Below are 18,574 nucleotides of genomic sequence, written 5' to 3'. Positions count from 1 at the left end.
TTCTCCGACTGATGATTCTCCATCGCTGAGCATCTTGTTTATTACTGCATTGCGCGGAGGTTCTCATGTTCTTGCCAGACTCTACCACAACCTTGACCACAATATCCACAGTCGAGAGCGACCGCAGGGTTTGCAAGATGATGGCGTCGTCCGGCAAAGTGGACTGCATGTTGTGTTACTGCTCCACCGTGCTTTTCTGCACTTCAACGCTCTCTACTCCGTCGAGCCGAAGTGGTTTTTCCGTTCCGTCTTTCTTGCTTCTCCCCGTCCTCTCGACTTCTCAGCTGAATCAATCGAGGAGACGGACTATCTAAGGTGTGATAACGTCAATGACCTGGGATACTCTTCAGATATCCGTGTTTCGCGCCGTCCGTTGTCCTGGATAGCACGCCGCGCGACAGAATTTGATTCACCGCGATTTGATCTGATGGACAGGCCTTGACTCTAACGAACTCGGGCTATCGTCCCTGGAGAAGAATGCCATCATGGAGGTCGGTATCCGGAACACACAACGTGCGCCACTCTCATGCATCAGCTGCTATAAGCGAAAGGTAAAATGCGACAAGAAGATCCCTTGCGGTCAATGTGTCCGGCGTGGAGTTGTTTCCACTTGCAGACGAGAGAAGGTCAAGGTCAAGGGCCAGCTGATGCAGTGAGTCCCTATTTTGAAGGCGGAGAAGTCTCGTTGACTCTCCTCAGAGCAGGTACTGATGAGAGCCACCTTGGGGCAACTTATCAAGACCTCTTGCTCGAAAATCTTGCACTGAGAGCACAGGTCCATGCAGCCACTCCAAACACTACAGAAAGTCAATCCATGAACGAGGATGATGTTTTTGTTCTTGACGACACGATCGAAAGCTTTGGAGTCCATCTGTTTGATTCTTTGACGTACAAACACCTTCCTTGCACAGTAACTACGTACGAAGATGTCGAGTTCCCGACTAGAAAGCAGAGTGATTACCTGATTCTCCAAGCCAGAGAGAGGATATCCTGGATTCATTACGCATTGCATCACCCGACATTCGAGCAGGAACATGACGAATTCTGGAATCGAAATGAAGGTCACTCTGCTCGCCTGGCGTATGATCCTGCTTGGTTGGCAATATACTTCAGTACCCTGAGTGTGAGTTTTTGCCCGGCCGTTCATCAACATATGTTAAGCATAGCAGGCCGTGTTAGTGTTCTTTCATGAAGAGGATACTCCTACATCACCAGCGCCAGACTGCTCCTCATTGACACGGATGCGGAAATGGTATGACACTGCAATTTTCTTTCTGGAGAAAGCCGACTATCTCCGGGTTCCCACTCTGAAAACCGTCCAGACAATAGCAATACTAGGCATTGTCTTCAATAATGTTGGCGAGTTCCACTTCCACGCCAACTTATGGGCGGTTGCCATTCGGATTGCGCAGACTATCAAGATCGACGACGAACGATCTTTGGCCGCACGACCAGCAGTCGAGCGAGAAGTGTGCCGAAGGGTCTGGTGGACACTCATAATTTGCGACTGGTCAATGCCGCCTCACCTAAGTTACAGCCGTGCACGTGCTAACTGATCTTCAGGCTACCAATCCATCAGAGAAATCCCATTGTTCTGGAGCAGAACTTCCAAGTCAACATGCCAGCCATAAAGGACGATGACGAACTTTCGGGATCAAAATCTCGACCAGCCAGTCACCCTCGCCCGATCCACTACCACATTGTCATGATCAAGCTAGCAATGATCTACAACCGGTATCGCATGGCTTTGAAGCTAGGCCGATGGACGAACTCGACCGTGGTTGACCTGGTTGCGAAGACGGACGAGAGCCTCGCTCAAATCATCGTTGAGCTTCCGCCCTACCTGCAGAACGACGCAAGCGCTCTCACCAGCGCCAAGTTCTCCGAGACAGATTATCCTTGGATATCGTGGCAGAGAACAAAACTCAGCATGCTCCTGCATAACCTGAGGATCAGTGTCAACAAGATTCTACGAAACATCTGGTCAGATCAAGGACTGGTGTTCCAGAGAGTACGCTCGATATGCCTTGCATCATCAACCGCAATTATCAGCTTAGCTCTGGACAGTGGTCAACCAAGTGAGCGGCTCAATTCATGGTATGTGCCAATTCGTTGCTGAGCTGTTTCACGTCGAGGACTCTAACATAAAAACAGGGCTGTGGTCACCAATCTGTTCTCCGCGGCAGTTACCATTGCGATTGAGGAAGAACTTAGAGGCGGGAGTGCTGACGAAGATCCTTCGAACCCAGTGAGAAGGTGCATCGCCTTCTTCGAATCCGTCAAAGAGCACAATCAAGTGGCAGTTGCGGCTCTCGAGATGCTCCACGCCATCATCAAAAGGTCTGGGCCATGAGCACTAATACTACGATACCAACAAACACCCCTCCCGCTCCGATCCTCAATCATACTACAATTGACTCCTCCGCTCCGTAGGGTTTGACGCCGGCCAGATGCAGAACCTTGTCCGTCTCTTGGACATCGTTGAGAGGCCTGTCTCTGCTATATATATCTGGCTTTCCTAGACGCAAGTTGTCCGGAATGCCGCCTGGGAAGATATTCATGTTCGGCCAGTGCGTCTGCAACAGTCAGTCCAGCGGCCTTGAATATTGACTGTCGAGACCTACCGTGCCCCTGCGTTCATGAAACAGCTGCCTCTTCAAGTTCAAATCATTTTCTGTGGCAAATTGGGCCGGTGCATAGCAAGCATCTGTTCAACAATTAGCTCTGATTTGTCAACGGTATTCTACACTGCACTTACAAACTATCGATCTGACTTGCTGACTCTCGGGCAGCTTGTTGTAGTGAATGGTGCGGGAATCCCAGATAATCAGATCACCTGGATCTGCGCAGACTTTGACGACCTCGCAACCGGCCTCCTTGAACCAATCCACCTCTTCTGTCGAGAATGACCAATAATCCTCAGTACCCCATGCCCTCTGGCCAGAGGTTTGCGGGTGCTTTTTGAAGAACTCCTCGGTGAGGTTGTGAGAGCCTCGAAGGACGACCAATCCCCCATCTTCCGATCCGTTTGGTGCTAAGTTTATGATACCCTGTGCACATACTAGACCCTTCCGCCTTGGGGATTGATCAATGTGAGGCCATGGCTGCGACTGAGCAGGGGTGAGAGTTGGCAGCGTGAAGTTGATACCGTCGAACGAGACGAGCAGCTCGTCAGTGCCCCAGAGTTTCGCAAAAGCGTTGATGACCTCTGGCTCGCTGTCTTCCTGTAAGTGGGATGGGCGAAACTTATATCGACAATCTTACGATCGAGCTTCCCAGACAAAGTCCTCGTGCGGAGCAGCATAGTCATGATACATCCCGCCTCTGCGATGAAAAAGTCAGCCATCTGACTCCACCAAATGCCATGCACATGAGCAGTCTTGACGTACTTCATGTGTCTGGGGAGATGCTCTGGAAACCACGTGGACCGATTATTCCGATCAAAGCCGTACGGAAACGTCCCGAGCCATTCGAACATTCTTTCGACATAGTACGCCGCCCTCTCCGGGCTGATGACATTTTTGACGACAACAAAACCGTGTTTGAATAGGTCATCTCGCCAATCTCCATGGTGGACCGTGGTGTCGACTACCGGCGACAGTGGTGCTTCCTCTCTGTGAGGCATGTTGACAGACTTGGAGTTGGTCGGATATACCCACGTCAATCACGATGTTGGTGTATGATGGTGGGTTCAAATTGTGTGCTGTTGCAACGAGGAACACAAAGACTTGGAAAGTTAAGCTATCAGCACGACGGATGTAGGGAGATTATAAGTCTTACGAGGGCCAGCATCAGGGGACCTGGGGGTTTTATTGTACCTCTTGCTTGATAACCATACTTGAGATGCACGAGTCAGAAGATGGGCCTTTCTTTGGCGTGGCCCACAATTTGCAGTTTCTTCCTCGAACGGTGCCGGTCTCTTTCAAAAGGTCGGCCGAGTGCCGGGCGAGGTTTTTTCCTTTAGCAAGGCTCGACTCCCTATTTGTGGATGATGCCAACTCCAAGTCGCTTGACAGCTACAACTTATTCAGGAAGACGGAGAACAAAAACATGGGGGAGCGGGAAGGGGAGATCTCTATGGGCCGAGCCCATCGAGGATACTGTGTTCATATTGACGCAAACATCGTGCAAGCTACCAGCCAAACCAAACCAGCCTTACTTTGTAAAGTTCTCATGTTGCCAACCACAGCCAGAGCCACAGCCACATATCTGTCGCTCAACTACAATAAAAGCCCGCTCTTGATGCTGTCCAATCCAACCTGCTCATCTCTATCCGTACCGGTAGTCCGCATCTACTATCCAGCATGCAGTCCACAGTGTTGCGGCGTTGCAGCTAGTCCAAAACCTCCAAAGGTCGACCGCTGACAGTGGAAAACGCCGCCGATACGCCCATTCCTTAGTAGACCACCATGCACCAGACGCGTCGTGCGTCACATGCGTCGTTTTGTTTGCTGTTGTACATCCCCGAAAAAGCAAAAGCAAAAGCAAAAACAAATTCGCGAAGCAACTCCAACCCTCAACCTCACCTTGTCCTTTGAAGATCAGAAACCTGAACACATCGATCGGCCGTACTACGTATGGATGCCAGCCGGGTATCACAGCGGCATTTTCGCGTCATCAGCTGTGTCGGTACCGGTAGAACCGGTCGTACCGGTCAGGCTTCGTCCGCGAATGATATCCGCCGCTCTCTCGGCGACCGCATAGGCCACAGCTTGCAAATGCGCCCCCGGAACCACGGGGTAGACGCTCGTATCAACGACTCTCAGCCCATGTGTGCCGTACACTCGCAGGGCACTGTCGACCACGCCGGCCAAATTCCTCGGCAGCATCGCACACGTGCCGGAGTAGTGGTACTCTGTATTCACGCCGCGTCTCAGCACGGTTTCGAGTTGTTCCCGCGTTGCGTTATTGGCGGGGCACGCTGGGATAGTAGTACCCGAGATGTTGTCGTCCTCTTCATACGACGGCATCAACGCGCTAATACTAGGCGTGTCCAAGATCCGCTGGTTAAACTGCATGGCCAGGATCATGACCTCGAAATCGAACGGGTGACTCAGCCAGCGTGGGTCGACGGCCGGAGCGACGGTCGGATCGCGGCTGTTGATAATGTGTGTTGTCCCACGGGACAGGGGCCGCATGAGTGCGATGTCCAATCCTCCTGAATTGTCATTTAGGATCTCGTATGCGGGCGTGTCGTTCGAGCGTAAGTTCTGCAGGACAAGGCTGATTTGCGCCTCGTATCCGGCGCGGATAGTGGATTCTCTGTACGTGGAGGGATAGGACTGATCTTGGTCTTGGGCTTGGTCTTGTGTGGCAGCAGCCGTGCTGATCATGTCGAGAGCGTGGCTCGCGTTCTTGATCTGCGCCAGCGACGGGAATGCAACTGCTGTGCTGGGCTTGGACGTCCATGGGCCGGTGCGGCTGGACAGGTACTCTTCGCCGGCGCTGGTGTTGAAGGTCGAGTTTGTCAGGAGCCATGACGGGTTGGGAATAGAACTTTGGTCTAAGATTTACAACAACCAAAATTTATCAGTAGAAGTGTACGTGCAGAGAACAAGAAAAAGGTCGAAAGAAGGAGGGGGATGGGAAGGATTAACGTACAAGGGTACTCCAACCTGAGCAGCGCGTGATCCTGCAGATTATTCCCGACGCCAGGCAGGTCCACGACGACCGGTACGTTAAGGGCCGACAATACATTCGCGTCGCCGATGCCAGAGAGCTCAAGGATCTGGGGTGTGTGAATGGCGCCGGCGGCAAGGATGAGTTCCCTGCCTGTGTATACAATACGACCGCCGAGCATCTGCCACAAATCTTTTTCAGCATGGCGTTTTCCCGCTACAAGGGGTAGAAACGTACCTCCACGCCAACGGCCAGCGGGGTATCATGACGGCCGTCGGGTGTCGAATTCGTCGTACCGTTGTTAAAGATGACACGCACCACTTGCGTGTTCGTGAGGATGTGGTAATTCGGCCGATGGGCGGCTGCATCGTGGTACGCACGTCGAGCGTCACTGCGAGTCTGGGTAGCTGGATCCAGAGACACGGGGAGGAAGTACGCTCCAGCGGACGTGCCCTTGTTGGGGTCGACGCACGGTGGAACACCAAGGGTATTGATGGCGGTGAACCAGGCATCTGCATGTCGATTAGTGTCAAACATCCTTTCCACTCTACGCTACTCGAAAGGGGAGGTGTCAGAGACGGGCGGACGTCAAACGCAATGCGACATACCCGTTTGCGGCCAGTAGTACGCCGGATAGCTAACCTGCAGAGGACCTGAAGAGCCGTGGATGGCCGGATCAAAGCTCGCGGGCTGGTATGTGAGGTTTGGATAGGTTCGAGGCGTGTACGTTTCGGATTTCTGAAAATAGGGCAACAAACTGTTCCAGTCCCAGCCTGGATTTCCCAATTCGGACCACAGGTCAAAGTCTTCTTGGTTACCGCGGTTCCAAATCATGCCGTTGATGAGACTGCCGCCGCCGACGCCTCTACCCATGGGGAGGATGCGTGTGTGGTTGTCCAGTTGGGATTGTGGGACGGTTAACAGGTTGTAGGCGTAGAAGTCCGGTGGTTGTTCGCCAATGAAGACAGGGATTTCGATCATGTCTTCGTGGTGGTCGCTATGAATTCCGTGTAAGCATCAGCGAAGCAAGCGAAATGTAGGAAGGGGACCTACAGAGAGCCAGCTTCGATGCATATGACAGAGACGTTAGGGTCCTCACTCAGCCTCGTGGCGACGACGAGGCCGGAGATACCGCAACCAACGACGACGTAGTCATAAGAGTCTGCAGTGGTGTTCGACGAAATGTCATAGCGACGAGCATGAGGGAGACAGGTGACCAGAGTGGAGAACAAGACGGCAAGAACAAAGGTGGGTTTCATCGTGGTAGGCGGCTGTGCCATGGGTGCAGACTCTTGGTGGGTGGCTGATCGGATCACCGTGTAAACGTGGGTAGGGAGAAATGCTTGTGCTCACATATCCCGTACGCTTGAGCGCGGACACAGGCTGAAATATCAGCAAAGAGAATAACAGAAAGGTATTGAATGCAAGGGAGGACTCATGAATGGAACAGTCGGTATTGACACATTTTGTAGGGTAGAATTTCAGCTGCAAACGAACACCAAGACAAATATCCAAACGTTTGATGTGTGCGAAGTAGAAAGATGAGCAACTGACTCAGGATGTTGATGGTGGGATTGCTGTGAAGGAGGAAGATATGCCTAGTCAGTGGCATGATTTCCCTTCAAATTGCTGTGAAGTCTGCCAGAATAATGCCAGGACTTCGCCAAGTGACACTGGTCATGGGAAGTGAATAACAGAGCAACCCTTGCCGTATCGTTGGCTGCAAGGCAAACGAAAATTCCCAACTAGCAAGAATTGTGCTTTCTTGCCTGTTTCTCCAGTCGAAGAGCTGACTTCTGGCAGCCTAGCAATCTCAGACGCCGGACTACTCTCTCAAGATCTGCAGCATTCAGGGGATGCTGTGATTGAAGCCCATCCGCATTTTCCTGGGTGGGTAAGTGCTCTTCTTCGCTAGATATGGACAGATTGTTGACGCTTTCTGTGATAGCAGCATATTGGTTTGCTTGTGCGCAGCTTGGCGGAAGGTAGACTGGAGGTGCCGCTATGGATGGACTCAAATTATATTTTGAGACAGTACTTGTAGGACTGCTCGAATCGAACGGACTTTGCCTAGCCGGAATTCGCCCATAAGGAGGATTTTGAAATTGTGCATGGCAATAAATGTATGAAGATTTCAGTGGTCGCAAGACTGGTGTTTGAGGGATCTGGCGTGACGATTGCTGATCCATAGGCGCGAAGCGATGCTGAGAAGGGATAGAGTATCCCGTTGACAATCTAGAAATCATATCGCGCTGTTGGGGCTCGAACATTCCTCCTGGAGTAGCATGCGTTATCGATGACCCATTGGACGTTGGTTGTCGTGCCAGGCTCATAGATCTCGCTCTACACCATTGCAGTTGCTCAAGTTTCCGCATTTGTGAGATGACGACGTCCAGATTTCGGAGTATTGATTGCTCCAACTTGTTACATTTTCCTAGTTTCCCGCGGAGACTCCTTCTGCTCTTCCTCAGAGATGTGATGACTTTCGGGGGCGTGTCATCAGACACTGCTTTGGCAATTTTTGATTCGGTATTCGCTAAGGCTCGGTCGAAGCGTTCTTTTCGGCGTTGCTGCTCACACAATGCATGCGCAAGGTACTGTCTTTCCTGCTGCAGTCGGGAATATTGGGATGCGCAGAGCGTGGGCCTCGGCAAGGACAGTAATCCAGAGAAGGGCAACGTCGACATTTTCCTGTGTCATATGCAACCGTTTCTCCGTGAGAAGAAGAACCCGAGAGCTGAAGCATATCCACATCAATCCTTACTCTGCCTTTGTCTGAGTTGTGATTTTTTCATTGGTCAATGTTGGACAAAGGGACAAACCGTCACGGCCTCAAAAGGGACAAAGGAGCTTTGACCACCGACGCATCGATACAGCAGGCTTGATGGAATCTCGATGCTCTGCAAGCGTTGAGTCGACAAACCTTGGGGTCAAACATTGTAACCGCCATGTCTTGCCGCTTCAACAAACCTCCACAGGCCGGCGTCCCTAGCAGCCTTCTGCACAATGCCAATCTCATCTCGATTGACGGGTCGGTTGATCTCGGCATACCGCTTTTCCTCCTTGTTAGTCTTGGCCCCTCGCCTTTCCTTCCCGACATGCGCATCAGGGTAATACTGCTCCATGATATTGACGAAGACATCCTTCCCCAGTACCCCGGCCAGCCACTGCATGATCTGAACACCTTCTTGCTCTTTACCGGGCATGACAAGGTGTCTGACCAGTAGACCCTTCTTCGCGATGCCATCCGCGGTAAAACAAAGGTCGCCTACCTGTCGGTACATTTCCTGTATACTCTCTTTGGCCGCATCGGCATAAGCATCCGCCTTGAGCAGCCTTTTACTCGTCTCGTTATTCCAAACCTTGAAATCGGGCAAGTATATGTCAACTAGCCCGTCCATCAGCTTGAGACTCTCTAGACTGTCAAAGGCACTCGTATTATAGACTATAGGCACTTTGAGTCCCATGTCTCTCGCGGTCAAAATCGCCAAAGCCACCTGCGGCACCACATGCTCCGGCGTGACGAAGTTGATGTTATGGACATTGCCCACCTCTTGTAGCTTGATCATCCACTCGGCGAGCTCTTCGGGTGTAAGGTCGAACCCGACCTTCTGATGGGCAATGTCGTGGTTCTGACAGAACACACAACGCAAATTGCACCCACTGAAAAAGACCGAGCCTGAGCCGTTATGGCCTTGCAGGCAGGGCTCCTCGCCGAAGTGAGGGGCGATCGTACCAATTTTGACCTTTTCCGCTCCGATGAGACAATGCCCGGTCGTCTCGTAGCGGTTGACATTACACAGGCGAGGGCAGAGGTTACATTGGCGAAGGTGGGCGTAGGCTGCGGACCGTTTCTTCGCGGCGTCGGCGGAGGATATCAAGTGGTAGCGAGGGATGTAGTCGTCGAGAAGGAATGGAGGTGCAAGATGAAGATATCGTCGAATTGGCTTGCTGCGCTGGGATAGGGTCACACCGTGGGACAGGATGGGCGGCCTAGCGAGGAATGATTTGAACATGCTGGACATCCAGGTAAATATGAAGCATGTTCAACTTCCAGACGTTCAAACACAAGGGCGACGATGAGTTGAAGATACGATGGCAAGAGAGATTTGAGGCGAGTAAACATCAATACCAAATCGTCCATTGGCGCAATGAACGTCATTTTGAATCGGCTCATCTTCGCTTCATATCTTGGGGTATCGGGCATTTACAAGGTACAATAGCGGAGAGCATGCAACATTCTTAGTAGCTCTTACACCTGCCCACATAATCATCCCTCCTGCAGGTCACAGCAGCGACGGCATGGTATACCGCTTGTCCTAAGAAATCCGCCTTTTTCTTCGACTGGCTTTCTCCTCTTCCTTACAATCCGACTCTTCCTCAGACGACCATCGGCAGGACAACGACCTTGACGTTGCGTCCTCAAACGTCCTCCTCTCACTCTTACTCTTTCAACCCTCGAGGACCTTCCTGCATCATATCTGTTGGCAATATGCGCGCCATAATCGCCGTCCCCTGCATCGTCCTCCTCCTACTCCGCGCCTACACCCGCCACAGCCTCACACCTGTAGCCATCTTGACCGCTGGGCTGACCGCGAGCATCCACGCACTACACCCATCCCCTCTCCCCTTCACACTCCTCGGCGTATTCTTTCTGCTCGGCACATGGGCTACCAAAGTCAAACACGACGTCAAAGCCACCCTTACACAATCGTCCAGCGGGAGCTCCGCAGGCGAAGGACCACGTACAAGTGTCCAGGTCTTTGCGAACAGCGGCGCAGCCACCGCCCTGGTCTTGCTGCATATCTACCTTTATGGCCTCTCTTCCAGCTCCTCCAGCTCCCTAAAATGGTGCTTTGGTGGAGCCGACACCAAAAATAGATGGGCAGATCTAGTTCTCCTGGGTTTAATGGCAAACTACGCAGCCGTGGCCGCCGACACGCTGTCCTCGGAGTTGGGCATCCTGTCGAAAAGCAAGCCCGTCCTCATCACCACCCTCCGCACCGTTCCACCAGGCTCCAACGGCGGCGTCACTCTCGCCGGCCTGCTTGCTGGAGTAGCAGGGAGCGCCGCGATTGCGCTGACAAGTCTATTCCTCCTCCCATTCTGCGCGGATAGCAGCGTCACACACCTGCAGACCTTCGTTCTCCTCACACTCCTCGGCACAGCGGGCACACTGCTCGACTCACTGCTCGGCGCGGTTCTGCAAGCGTCGGTGATCGACCGTCGGACGGGTAAAATCGTCGAAGGACCTGGCGGTGTGAAAGTCCTTACGAAACGGCAACCTCAACCTCACCAAGGACTAAACGGAGAATCCAAGGAAGGCCATGAGAGCAGAGTGATCAATTCCGGCCACGACATCCTGGACAATAACCAGATCAATTTTCTGATGGCCAGCATCATGAGTGTATCTGGCATGGTTGCGGGAAGTCTAATGCTAAGCTGATAAAAATAGACGCGCCGTTATAGAGATAGAGTGATCGTATTAATATTTGAAGTGGTTCGCCCTCAAGAATCTCCTTGCCCAGCGGACTACTTCTTCTACTTAATTTTACCATGCCAACTAGGCCCAAGCCAATAGTCCCAGCGCCCCATTTCATGTTGCTGCGTTATGTTCCGGGTATCAATTCATATTCCAATTCGAAAAGGGAATGTCCAATATCGCCCGACTGTTCATTAAGAAAATCACCATTTTATATCCCGATCAGTGTGCCCGCTTCTCCAACTCCGTGCATTCCTTCAGAATTCAAAAATTGGACACTAAACAACAAGCAAGCCGAGGATAACACCCATAAATTGCCAGACGATGCTTGCGAAGAAGGGACGTGGTTGGGAAGTTGCAAGACTGTCGACCGTTGCCGACTGCGTTGCGGACGCCTCGGTAACAGATGTCGACGTAGCAGTTGACCTTGAGCTGCCCTCAGTTGTATGTGGAGCAGCAGTGGGTGTGATGGTCGTCGACTTCAATCCGATACCCCCAGGCCCAAATGATACGCTCTCACTTGCGATCGTCGTCTTGACTTGAGGTGCATTCGATCCGATCCGGTATGTCGTTCCACTGATGACAGCTTCACTTTCATCCACCGACAACGTCAGCCCTTCCGCCGTGTACACCACGAAGGGCGAGCCCGAACCGGAGTCAGGAGCTATGGTTGTCCTCGGAAGTCCAACGCCTCCTGATCCAAGGGAAACCTTGGTGCCTTGGACGGTGATGGTCGTAGCGGGAGCATTTTGACCAATTCTGTATGTCGTCCCAGAGATGATCGCCACTGTCGGCCCAATGGTGAAAGTCAAGTCGCCAACAGAAGTCGTGAACGTAGTGGTGGCCGGTGGCGCTGTCACCACGTTGTTCTGTTGGACGGGCGATATTGTGATGGTCCCTGTTGGGGCAACTATAACACTCGGTCGAACAACGAACGTCGCTCCGTTGGCTTGGACTGTCGTCGAGGAAGTCGTGGGGATTGCAACGGTCTGGGTTCCAATGATGACACTGGACTGAGAAACCACGACTCGAACATTGTCAATCGTCGTAGTAATAGGCGTGAATGTCGGCCGGCCCGTTGGTCCTGGGGTAGCGAAGGGTGAGTTGATGATAGAAGCGATGATGTTGCCGATCCCTTTCTGTGTCGATGTCGTTACTATTAGGGTGCCGGCAGCGGCACCAGCAGTGTTAGTCAAGGGTGGGAAAGGCGTTATGGCGTTCTTCGTGCTTGGAGAGGGTTTGGAATCGGCAGGGGAAGGAGCATTGCCACCACCCCCTGGAGATGCATTGCCGCCGCCATTGTTGTTTGAGTTGGAGCCTCCACCGGTATTACTCCCAGCATTATTACCACCACTATTACCACCATTATTGCTAGCGCCACCATTGGAAGGAGCCGGGATTGGTGCTACCGTGGCTGGTGTTGGGGGAGGAGCTGGTGTGGGTGAATGAGACTGAAAATTGACGTCTGGTGGACCGGTCGAAGGTACAACAACTGGGACTGGTGTCTTTTTGGTCACGATTACCGTGCTTGTATAATCGACACTGGAATAAGCCGAGGATACCTGAGTAGCGCTGAATGCCGGTGGCTGAGGAGGACCAGTAACGTCGGGATTTGCGGTCGCTATGTCAGGAGCGAAACTACCAGTTCGACCTGGTTCATATGAAGCGGCAAACGTGGCTGAGGCATACGAGGCTTCAGGAAAAACTGAGCCGACCAGAGGCATGATTGTGGCCTGACACGCTGGTAGAGGAGTGATTAGAGTTGGGGCCTCGGTGACGGATACATTGCTAGCCGTGACAGTCACAGTGAAACCTTCGGTCACTGTGAGATAGACAGTGGGAGGAACCGAACCAAAATATGTCACCGATCCAGCACATGTTGGCGAGTCTGTCGAGATGTTTGTATATATTGGGATGCTTGAGGTGTTTGTGTATATTCCAGCATTCAAGCTTGTCGTAACTATTGCCGGGCTCGAACTTGTCCAACTTGTAATAGTATCGGGCGATATCGTCGGTAATGGAGTTGGTACTATAGTAGTTGTTGTCGTTGAAGTAGTAGATGTAGAGTTCCAGTCGGGAGTCGTGGAATTTGTGTAGCCTACCGGGCTCCTCCTTATGAACTTGGGAGGTGCCCGATTGCCACGGCTGGCTGCTTCCACTTGGGACAACACCGTGGACAGCGTAACGAGAGAGCAAAGACAACGCATCTTGGCGCTGGTAGATATGCGTCCAACTCTTGCGCCGTGTTCCAAGCGAATGTGCGTGTAGATTTCCCCTTTGTAGCGAATGAACGTGCGAAAGCTGCACTTTTGGAAAAGAGGCTCAATGCCGCATGACAGCCAGCGATCGATCGTGCCCTGACAGGGTCACCACCAGTTCAGGTCGCTTTTTCGATCGATCGTAATTGCAGAGGCTGCGGAGGAGGAACGTTGAGCGAGCGATGAGGGGCATAAAGAGCGTCGAGATGATAGATAAAGAGACCCTGGGTGAAGGCAGTCTGTGAAAGAGTTGATGTATGCGGCGAGGCGAAGGTCAAGCGAAGGTGTGCGTGGTCGAGAGCAGGAGGGATGCCAGCAAAGCTGCGGAGAAAGAGGGCTGATTCTCAGGCTATCGCTAGCCCATTGACAGAAATCCTTCCAAGAAACTGATAGCCAGAGTTGGCGGTGTCGAAGCAGGGGTTGGGAATTGAGATTTTCGTATCAGAGGCTTGCTTGCATACAAAGTGCTGCATGATCAAACAGACTCACAGACTCGCTAACTTAGGCCCTGCAAGGCCAGCCATTCAGCAGCTTGTCATCCTCAGCCTCGGGCATGTCGACTGGTTGACAGCTACTGGGTCTGGGGGTTGAAGGATTCGGGTGGATGCCAGATGCTGCCAGGTTGCGGCAGGGAGAGAGCCGAGTGGAGGTGCCTGGAAATACAAGTCATGAATACGAGTAATAATACTAGCACATAGGGCTTGAGGGATGCTCGATGGGCGACATGGGCACTGAGATTGGTCCACTGGACCACCAAGCCACTCATCCTCACACCAGAGCAAGATTGTGGTTTTCAAGGCTTGCAGGGACGAAACCAACGACCTCGCCCCGCAAGGATGCTGGTTTCTGCCGTCGAGCCGTGACACCGGAAAACCGAGAAGGGCGGGTTGGGGGGTGCCAAATCCGCTGCCAGTGTGAAGGCTGACTGGTCACGTCTCGATCCACAATCACCTCATCTTCATCTCCCTGGGCTCGCCTTTAATCGAAGGCCATCTCGGTAGATGCAAGACTAAAAGCTCTAGGCTTGCCCATCTCCCGCTGCAATTCACCAAGCAAGTCCTCAGCCTGGTGCGCCTGACTTTGCCTGGTGGTCCAGTACTTGCGCAGCCTTCGTTGCGAACAACCTCAACCTGAGACGCGTTAATGGGGCCTGGCCCGAGTGTCCTTGATCATTGCCTACTATGGTATACGAGCAGATGTCAGATGTTCTTTGCATCTTGTAGTGCCTTTTTTCTTTTTTCATTTCTCATGTTACACCGGTCTCGCTAAAACTCTGTACCTTAAATAGTCGTCCCGTCGTATGGTCGAGCCAGCTCAAAATATATCAGCCGTGCGACTGCTTGGCCGCCTCCTTGTGCGTCATAAACTGGAACCTCTACAGTGACATTGCCTCTTGAAGTTTGAGGTCCACCACCGATTCTGCCTTGTGGCATCAGACCGCCAAAACTTGCTCGACTCGGCATGGTGGTATTTCACAGGGAAAGGCCTGGGTCGAACTCGCATGGGGTCTTGCGCGTACCACAGTAAAAAGTCGAGGATACAGTAATTCAGAGACGACACTTCAAGAGCATATCATTCTCTTTCTTGCTGTTGAACGTAGTCGCCTTCTCGGGGGCCAAGACCAATAGAAAACTGTACCCGGTAAGTCTCACAAACCGACAACTTGCAACATGCAGAAAATGGTCAGACACATTGCATTGGGCGAGTCAGCCTCCGCGTCCTGATCGTTCCAGAAAATATCCATTATAGTCATAGTAGTATAAAAGAAGAATGGCACAGGCAGAAACCGAGACGAGTTGAAAGTCTGATACGGCAACAACAGACATGACTCCAGGTTAAGGATCTGACGCTCAGTCCGTGGGCGAGATGACGTGCTTGATCATTGGCCATAGAAGACGCTGTTGTAAAGGACAACCGAGTTGCAAATGCCCTGGCACGCCTGGATGTTAGAGACTATCTAGCTGATATCTTTCCTCGACTCTCTTCCAAAATAATCTCTTTGAGCATTCTCTGCTGAGGACATGATCCAATCGCCTCCGGAGGGTAACAGGCACATTCACATAGCCCACCACAACAAAGGAACAGAAATGCGAAGTCGACGCAACGCAACGCTCTGTCGCACTGGCCAGACGAACACGAGTCTTCATCCACTGGGACTTCTCTTCGAAGGCTTCACCGTTGACTCGGAGGAGCCATTGGTGGTGCCGAGGTGCCTCCAAGGACGCGCCACGCCATAAGGGCTATAAGGGCCCTCCGTCAGGAGCCTTTGAGTTTTCGAGTGGATGGTGGTGGGTTCAATTAAGGAACCCCACTACTCGTCCTCTAACAGTGTCTCGGCCCATGATTCGCGGGCAGCATTGAACATGGACCCCTGGGCATCATCCTGCGCCCAAGGGCACAGTTTCTTCCATCTACCGTCGGTCGCTCAATTCACATTCATCTTCAACGACAGTCTCGTCCACCCGGTCGGCATCCTCTCGCTATTGTTATAGTAGTACCAAGTCGCCATTTGCCCTCGTTTACGGCGGTCTTGCATGGTTAGCAGTGTCTTTCGCTCAAATCACCCGATTCAGTTGCGTCCGCTCCGCCTTGTTGCCCCCTGCCAATGTCAATGGGCTTGTTCCCTTTTGCAATCACGACGTGATGCGCTGCTCTAGGTCGCTTCGCATATTGCATCCGTTCCTGATAACCTACGGCTGTCTCTTGGTCGGCGTCCTTCTTCCACAGCCTTGCTCCGCCGCAGATACGCAACCTAAACCGATTGTCGCGACCACGAGCTCCGATTTTCTTGGTTACGATGGCGCTTGGTCTGCAGTGAGCCTTCGTGTTGGGACGCCAGAGCAGTGGCTGTACGTTCTCCCAAGCACACTTAGTCAAGAGACCTGGGTAATTGGCCCGGCAGGATGCGATGGAACTTCAACTTGTCAGAACAAAAGAGGAGGCTTGTTTTCCGCAAATATGTCGTCGACTTTCGAACCGAAAGGTTTCTTTGAACTCAACTTTGACCCGTCACTGAGCGACGACGGCTCTGGCTATTATGGCCTCGATACAATTGCTCTCGACGATGTTACATCAGTTCCCAATCAGATTGTTGCCCTGGTCAATTCGACGGACCAGTGGATTGGGAGTCTAGGCCTCGGGGTACAGCAGACTCGTTTTACTGGAGATCAAAACAATCTGCCCTTTTTATCAAGCCTCGTTCAAAATGGGAGCTACGTTCCTAGCCACAGCTATGGGTACACAGCAGGAGCTTCGTACCGTGAGTTGTGAAATCCCCCTCTGGTCGATTACCACTGACAAGAACCCTAGGACTCAAAGGCGTCCCTGCTTCCCTAACGCTAGGAGGCATTGATGCGAATCGCTTCGTGCCCAATGATGTGACTTTCACCCTGAGCTCCGACTACGCTCCTGTGGTCGCTATCAACGAGATATCCGTCTCTTCTTCTGCATCCAACGGCGAATCGTTACCTTCTAATTGGAACTCAAATCCTCAACAGCTACTCGACACTACCCAGACCAATTCGAATTTATTTACGATTGATACATCTACTCCTTTTCTGTGGCTCCCCGAAGCAGCTTGCGATGCTTTCGCAAACGCCCTGAACTTAACATACAATGACACTCTTCAACTTTACCTATTTCCCAGCGACAATTCTTCATCTCCTGACATATTGACAAGCTGGAACCTGAACTTCACCTTTGCTCTCAGCAACCTACCTGGATCCTCTAAGGAGATCAAGCTCACACTTCCGTATGATGCTTTCAACCTTCAGTTATCATACCCATTCCCAAATCTGGACGCAGATTTCACATCGCCCCCAACCAATTACTTTCCTCTACGAAAAGCAGCGAACGCAACCCAATACACTATTGGGCGAGCTTTCCTGCAAGAAACATACCTGACCGTTGACTACGAGCGCAACAATTTCTCTCTATCACAGGCTGTTTTAACGCTAGATGCAGTCAACAATGTGAACCTAATGGCCATTACTCGGCCCAACGACAGCATATTTCCTGGACCCCAGATACCTGGCCATTCTGGTCTTTCCAGTGGCGCAGCTGCAGGCGTTGGCGTAGGCAGCGCTGTGGGTGTATTGCTGGCCGCAGGACTGGTCTGGATGCTATGCTTCAGAAAAAAGCGCTCCACTGACGCTGGTAGCCTCGAAAAACCCAAGAGGCGGAGTCTGTTCGCCCGCTTACATCTGGTACCAGAGTCCAGGACCTCGGTCTCTGAACTTCTGGGCGACAAGCGCCAACCTACCGAGGTTCCTGCCGATGCCTCTGCTGCTCGATTTGAACTCTCGGGTAGCACACCGATCGAGATGCCAGCGGCGCCGGTATCTCCACGATACTTCGCAACCAGTGCAGAAGAGGGTCAGAGAGGGTCCACCTTTGTGAGAAATGATCCTCGAAGGCCTGCAGAGCTTGAGCACCGTGCTTCCATGACAAAAGCAGCAGAGGCAGCCGTCACCGAGAGGTCAAGCTCTCCCGTACCACCGTATTCTCCCGCAGAGATCCATGAGACTCGTTTCAGCACTAGTATCAGCCCCAACAGCCTCCGGAATAGTCGCGCTTTTGGCACTGTGTCATCTGAAGAACCGGGGATCAGTCCGATTGGCGTGAGCAGCGATGGACATTCCAGGCAGTCCAGCAATAGCAACGCCAGGTCTGTTCCCAGTCCCGTATCGCCAGAAGTAACATCCAGACCTCCTCGCCATGCTCTGAGTGACTCGACCGAACCCCCTTCGGCCAACAACAATCATGGGAGCTTGAGGGTGCCGTCACTGAATGGACGCCCACCCTCCCGCTCACCAAGCACCGGAAGCAGATTTGTCGAGGAAGGCTTGAGCACAGTGGCAGAGGAGCGAGGTGCAAGTCCCCCAGTTGGGCGTCACAGTCCGAGATTCAGCTGGGAGCAGTAATTCCTGCTAGACAGGCCGCAAGCTGTGCTGTTTGATGATCTAATGATGTGTGATGCCTGTAATGATTTGGATAAGACCAAAAAAGGATTGGATGACTGGAAAATGTGGATGTTATACATTCATGTGTTGTAAACGGGAGTGGGCTTGATGCCTACCAGTGTGACTTATATCTGTGTATTGTTCAGTGTCTATGGCTTTTTTAGACCAGCTTCATTGTTGCACTCGGAACGCTGTAGTGACGATTTCTGGATGTTCAGCCAAGTTAACTCAGTGACTGCCTCATACATAATCAT

General features: G+C 52.2%; 7 protein-coding genes across 8 annotated transcripts; 3 read left to right on the top strand and 4 right to left on the bottom strand.

Annotated features, from left to right (window-relative positions):
• Nucleotides 1-287: 287 nt before the first annotated feature.
• Nucleotides 288-4,196, top strand: PV05_00889. 2 transcript variants are annotated; one of them, XM_013465819.1, is made up of 6 exons: nt 288-652; nt 700-1,123; nt 1,170-1,510; nt 1,564-2,097; nt 2,155-2,738; nt 2,793-4,196. In XM_013465819.1, the coding sequence occupies exons 1-5, from the start codon at nt 486-488 to the stop codon at nt 2,351-2,353; spliced, it is 1,665 nt and encodes a 554-aa protein (XP_013321273.1). In that variant the 5' UTR covers nt 288-485; the 3' UTR covers nt 2,354-2,738; nt 2,793-4,196. The 2 variants fall into 2 exon arrangements, with proteins under 2 accessions (XP_013321273.1, XP_013321274.1); XM_013465820.1 differs by having other exon boundaries at nt 2,155-4,196.
• PV05_00890 (uncharacterized protein) lies at nt 2,403-3,625 on the bottom strand (the record flags this gene model as incomplete). Its single annotated transcript, XM_013465821.1, has 5 exons — nt 2,403-2,576; nt 2,625-2,707; nt 2,759-3,216; nt 3,265-3,324; nt 3,390-3,625. The coding sequence occupies 5 exons, from the start codon at nt 3,623-3,625 to the stop codon at nt 2,403-2,405; spliced, it is 1,011 nt and encodes a 336-aa protein (XP_013321275.1).
• A 399-nt stretch (nt 4,197-4,595) lies between the features above and the next one.
• PV05_00888 (uncharacterized protein) lies at nt 4,596-6,899 on the bottom strand (the record flags this gene model as incomplete). Its single annotated transcript, XM_013465818.1, has 5 exons — nt 4,596-5,503; nt 5,602-5,800; nt 5,857-6,131; nt 6,228-6,616; nt 6,673-6,899. 5 exons carry the CDS (start codon nt 6,897-6,899, stop codon nt 4,596-4,598), a joined length of 1,998 nt encoding a protein of 665 aa, XP_013321272.1.
• A 174-nt stretch (nt 6,900-7,073) lies between these two features.
• Nucleotides 7,074-9,743, bottom strand: PV05_00887 (uncharacterized protein). The gene has a single exon (XM_013465817.1). The coding sequence runs from the start codon at nt 9,642-9,644 to the stop codon at nt 8,550-8,552; it is 1,095 nt and encodes a 364-aa protein (XP_013321271.1). The 5' UTR covers nt 9,645-9,743; the 3' UTR covers nt 7,074-8,549.
• Nucleotides 9,744-9,876: 133 nt separating this feature from the next.
• On the top strand, nt 9,877-11,139 carry PV05_00886 (uncharacterized protein). Its single transcript, XM_013465816.1, has one exon. It carries the CDS (start codon nt 10,112-10,114, stop codon nt 11,063-11,065), a length of 954 nt encoding a protein of 317 aa, XP_013321270.1. The 5' UTR covers nt 9,877-10,111; the 3' UTR covers nt 11,066-11,139.
• Nucleotides 11,083-14,009, bottom strand: PV05_00885 (uncharacterized protein). Its single transcript, XM_013465815.1, has one exon. The coding sequence runs from the start codon at nt 13,306-13,308 to the stop codon at nt 11,380-11,382; it is 1,929 nt and encodes a 642-aa protein (XP_013321269.1). The 5' UTR covers nt 13,309-14,009; the 3' UTR covers nt 11,083-11,379.
• Nucleotides 14,010-15,783: 1,774 nt separating this feature from the next.
• Nucleotides 15,784-18,522, top strand: PV05_00884 (uncharacterized protein). The gene is made up of 2 exons (XM_013465814.1): nt 15,784-16,618; nt 16,669-18,522. Exons 1-2 carry the CDS (start codon nt 16,003-16,005, stop codon nt 18,279-18,281), a joined length of 2,229 nt encoding a protein of 742 aa, XP_013321268.1. The 5' UTR covers nt 15,784-16,002; the 3' UTR covers nt 18,282-18,522.
• Nucleotides 18,523-18,574: the final 52 nt, after the last annotated feature.

Source organism: Exophiala xenobiotica (genome assembly GCF_000835505.1).
Source record: "Exophiala xenobiotica strain CBS 118157 unplaced genomic scaffold supercont1.1, whole genome shotgun sequence".
NCBI lineage: Eukaryota > Fungi > Ascomycota > Eurotiomycetes > Chaetothyriales > Herpotrichiellaceae > Exophiala > Exophiala xenobiotica.
Note: the sequence above shows the minus strand (reverse complement) of the source record. Positions and strands in the feature narration are given on the sequence as shown.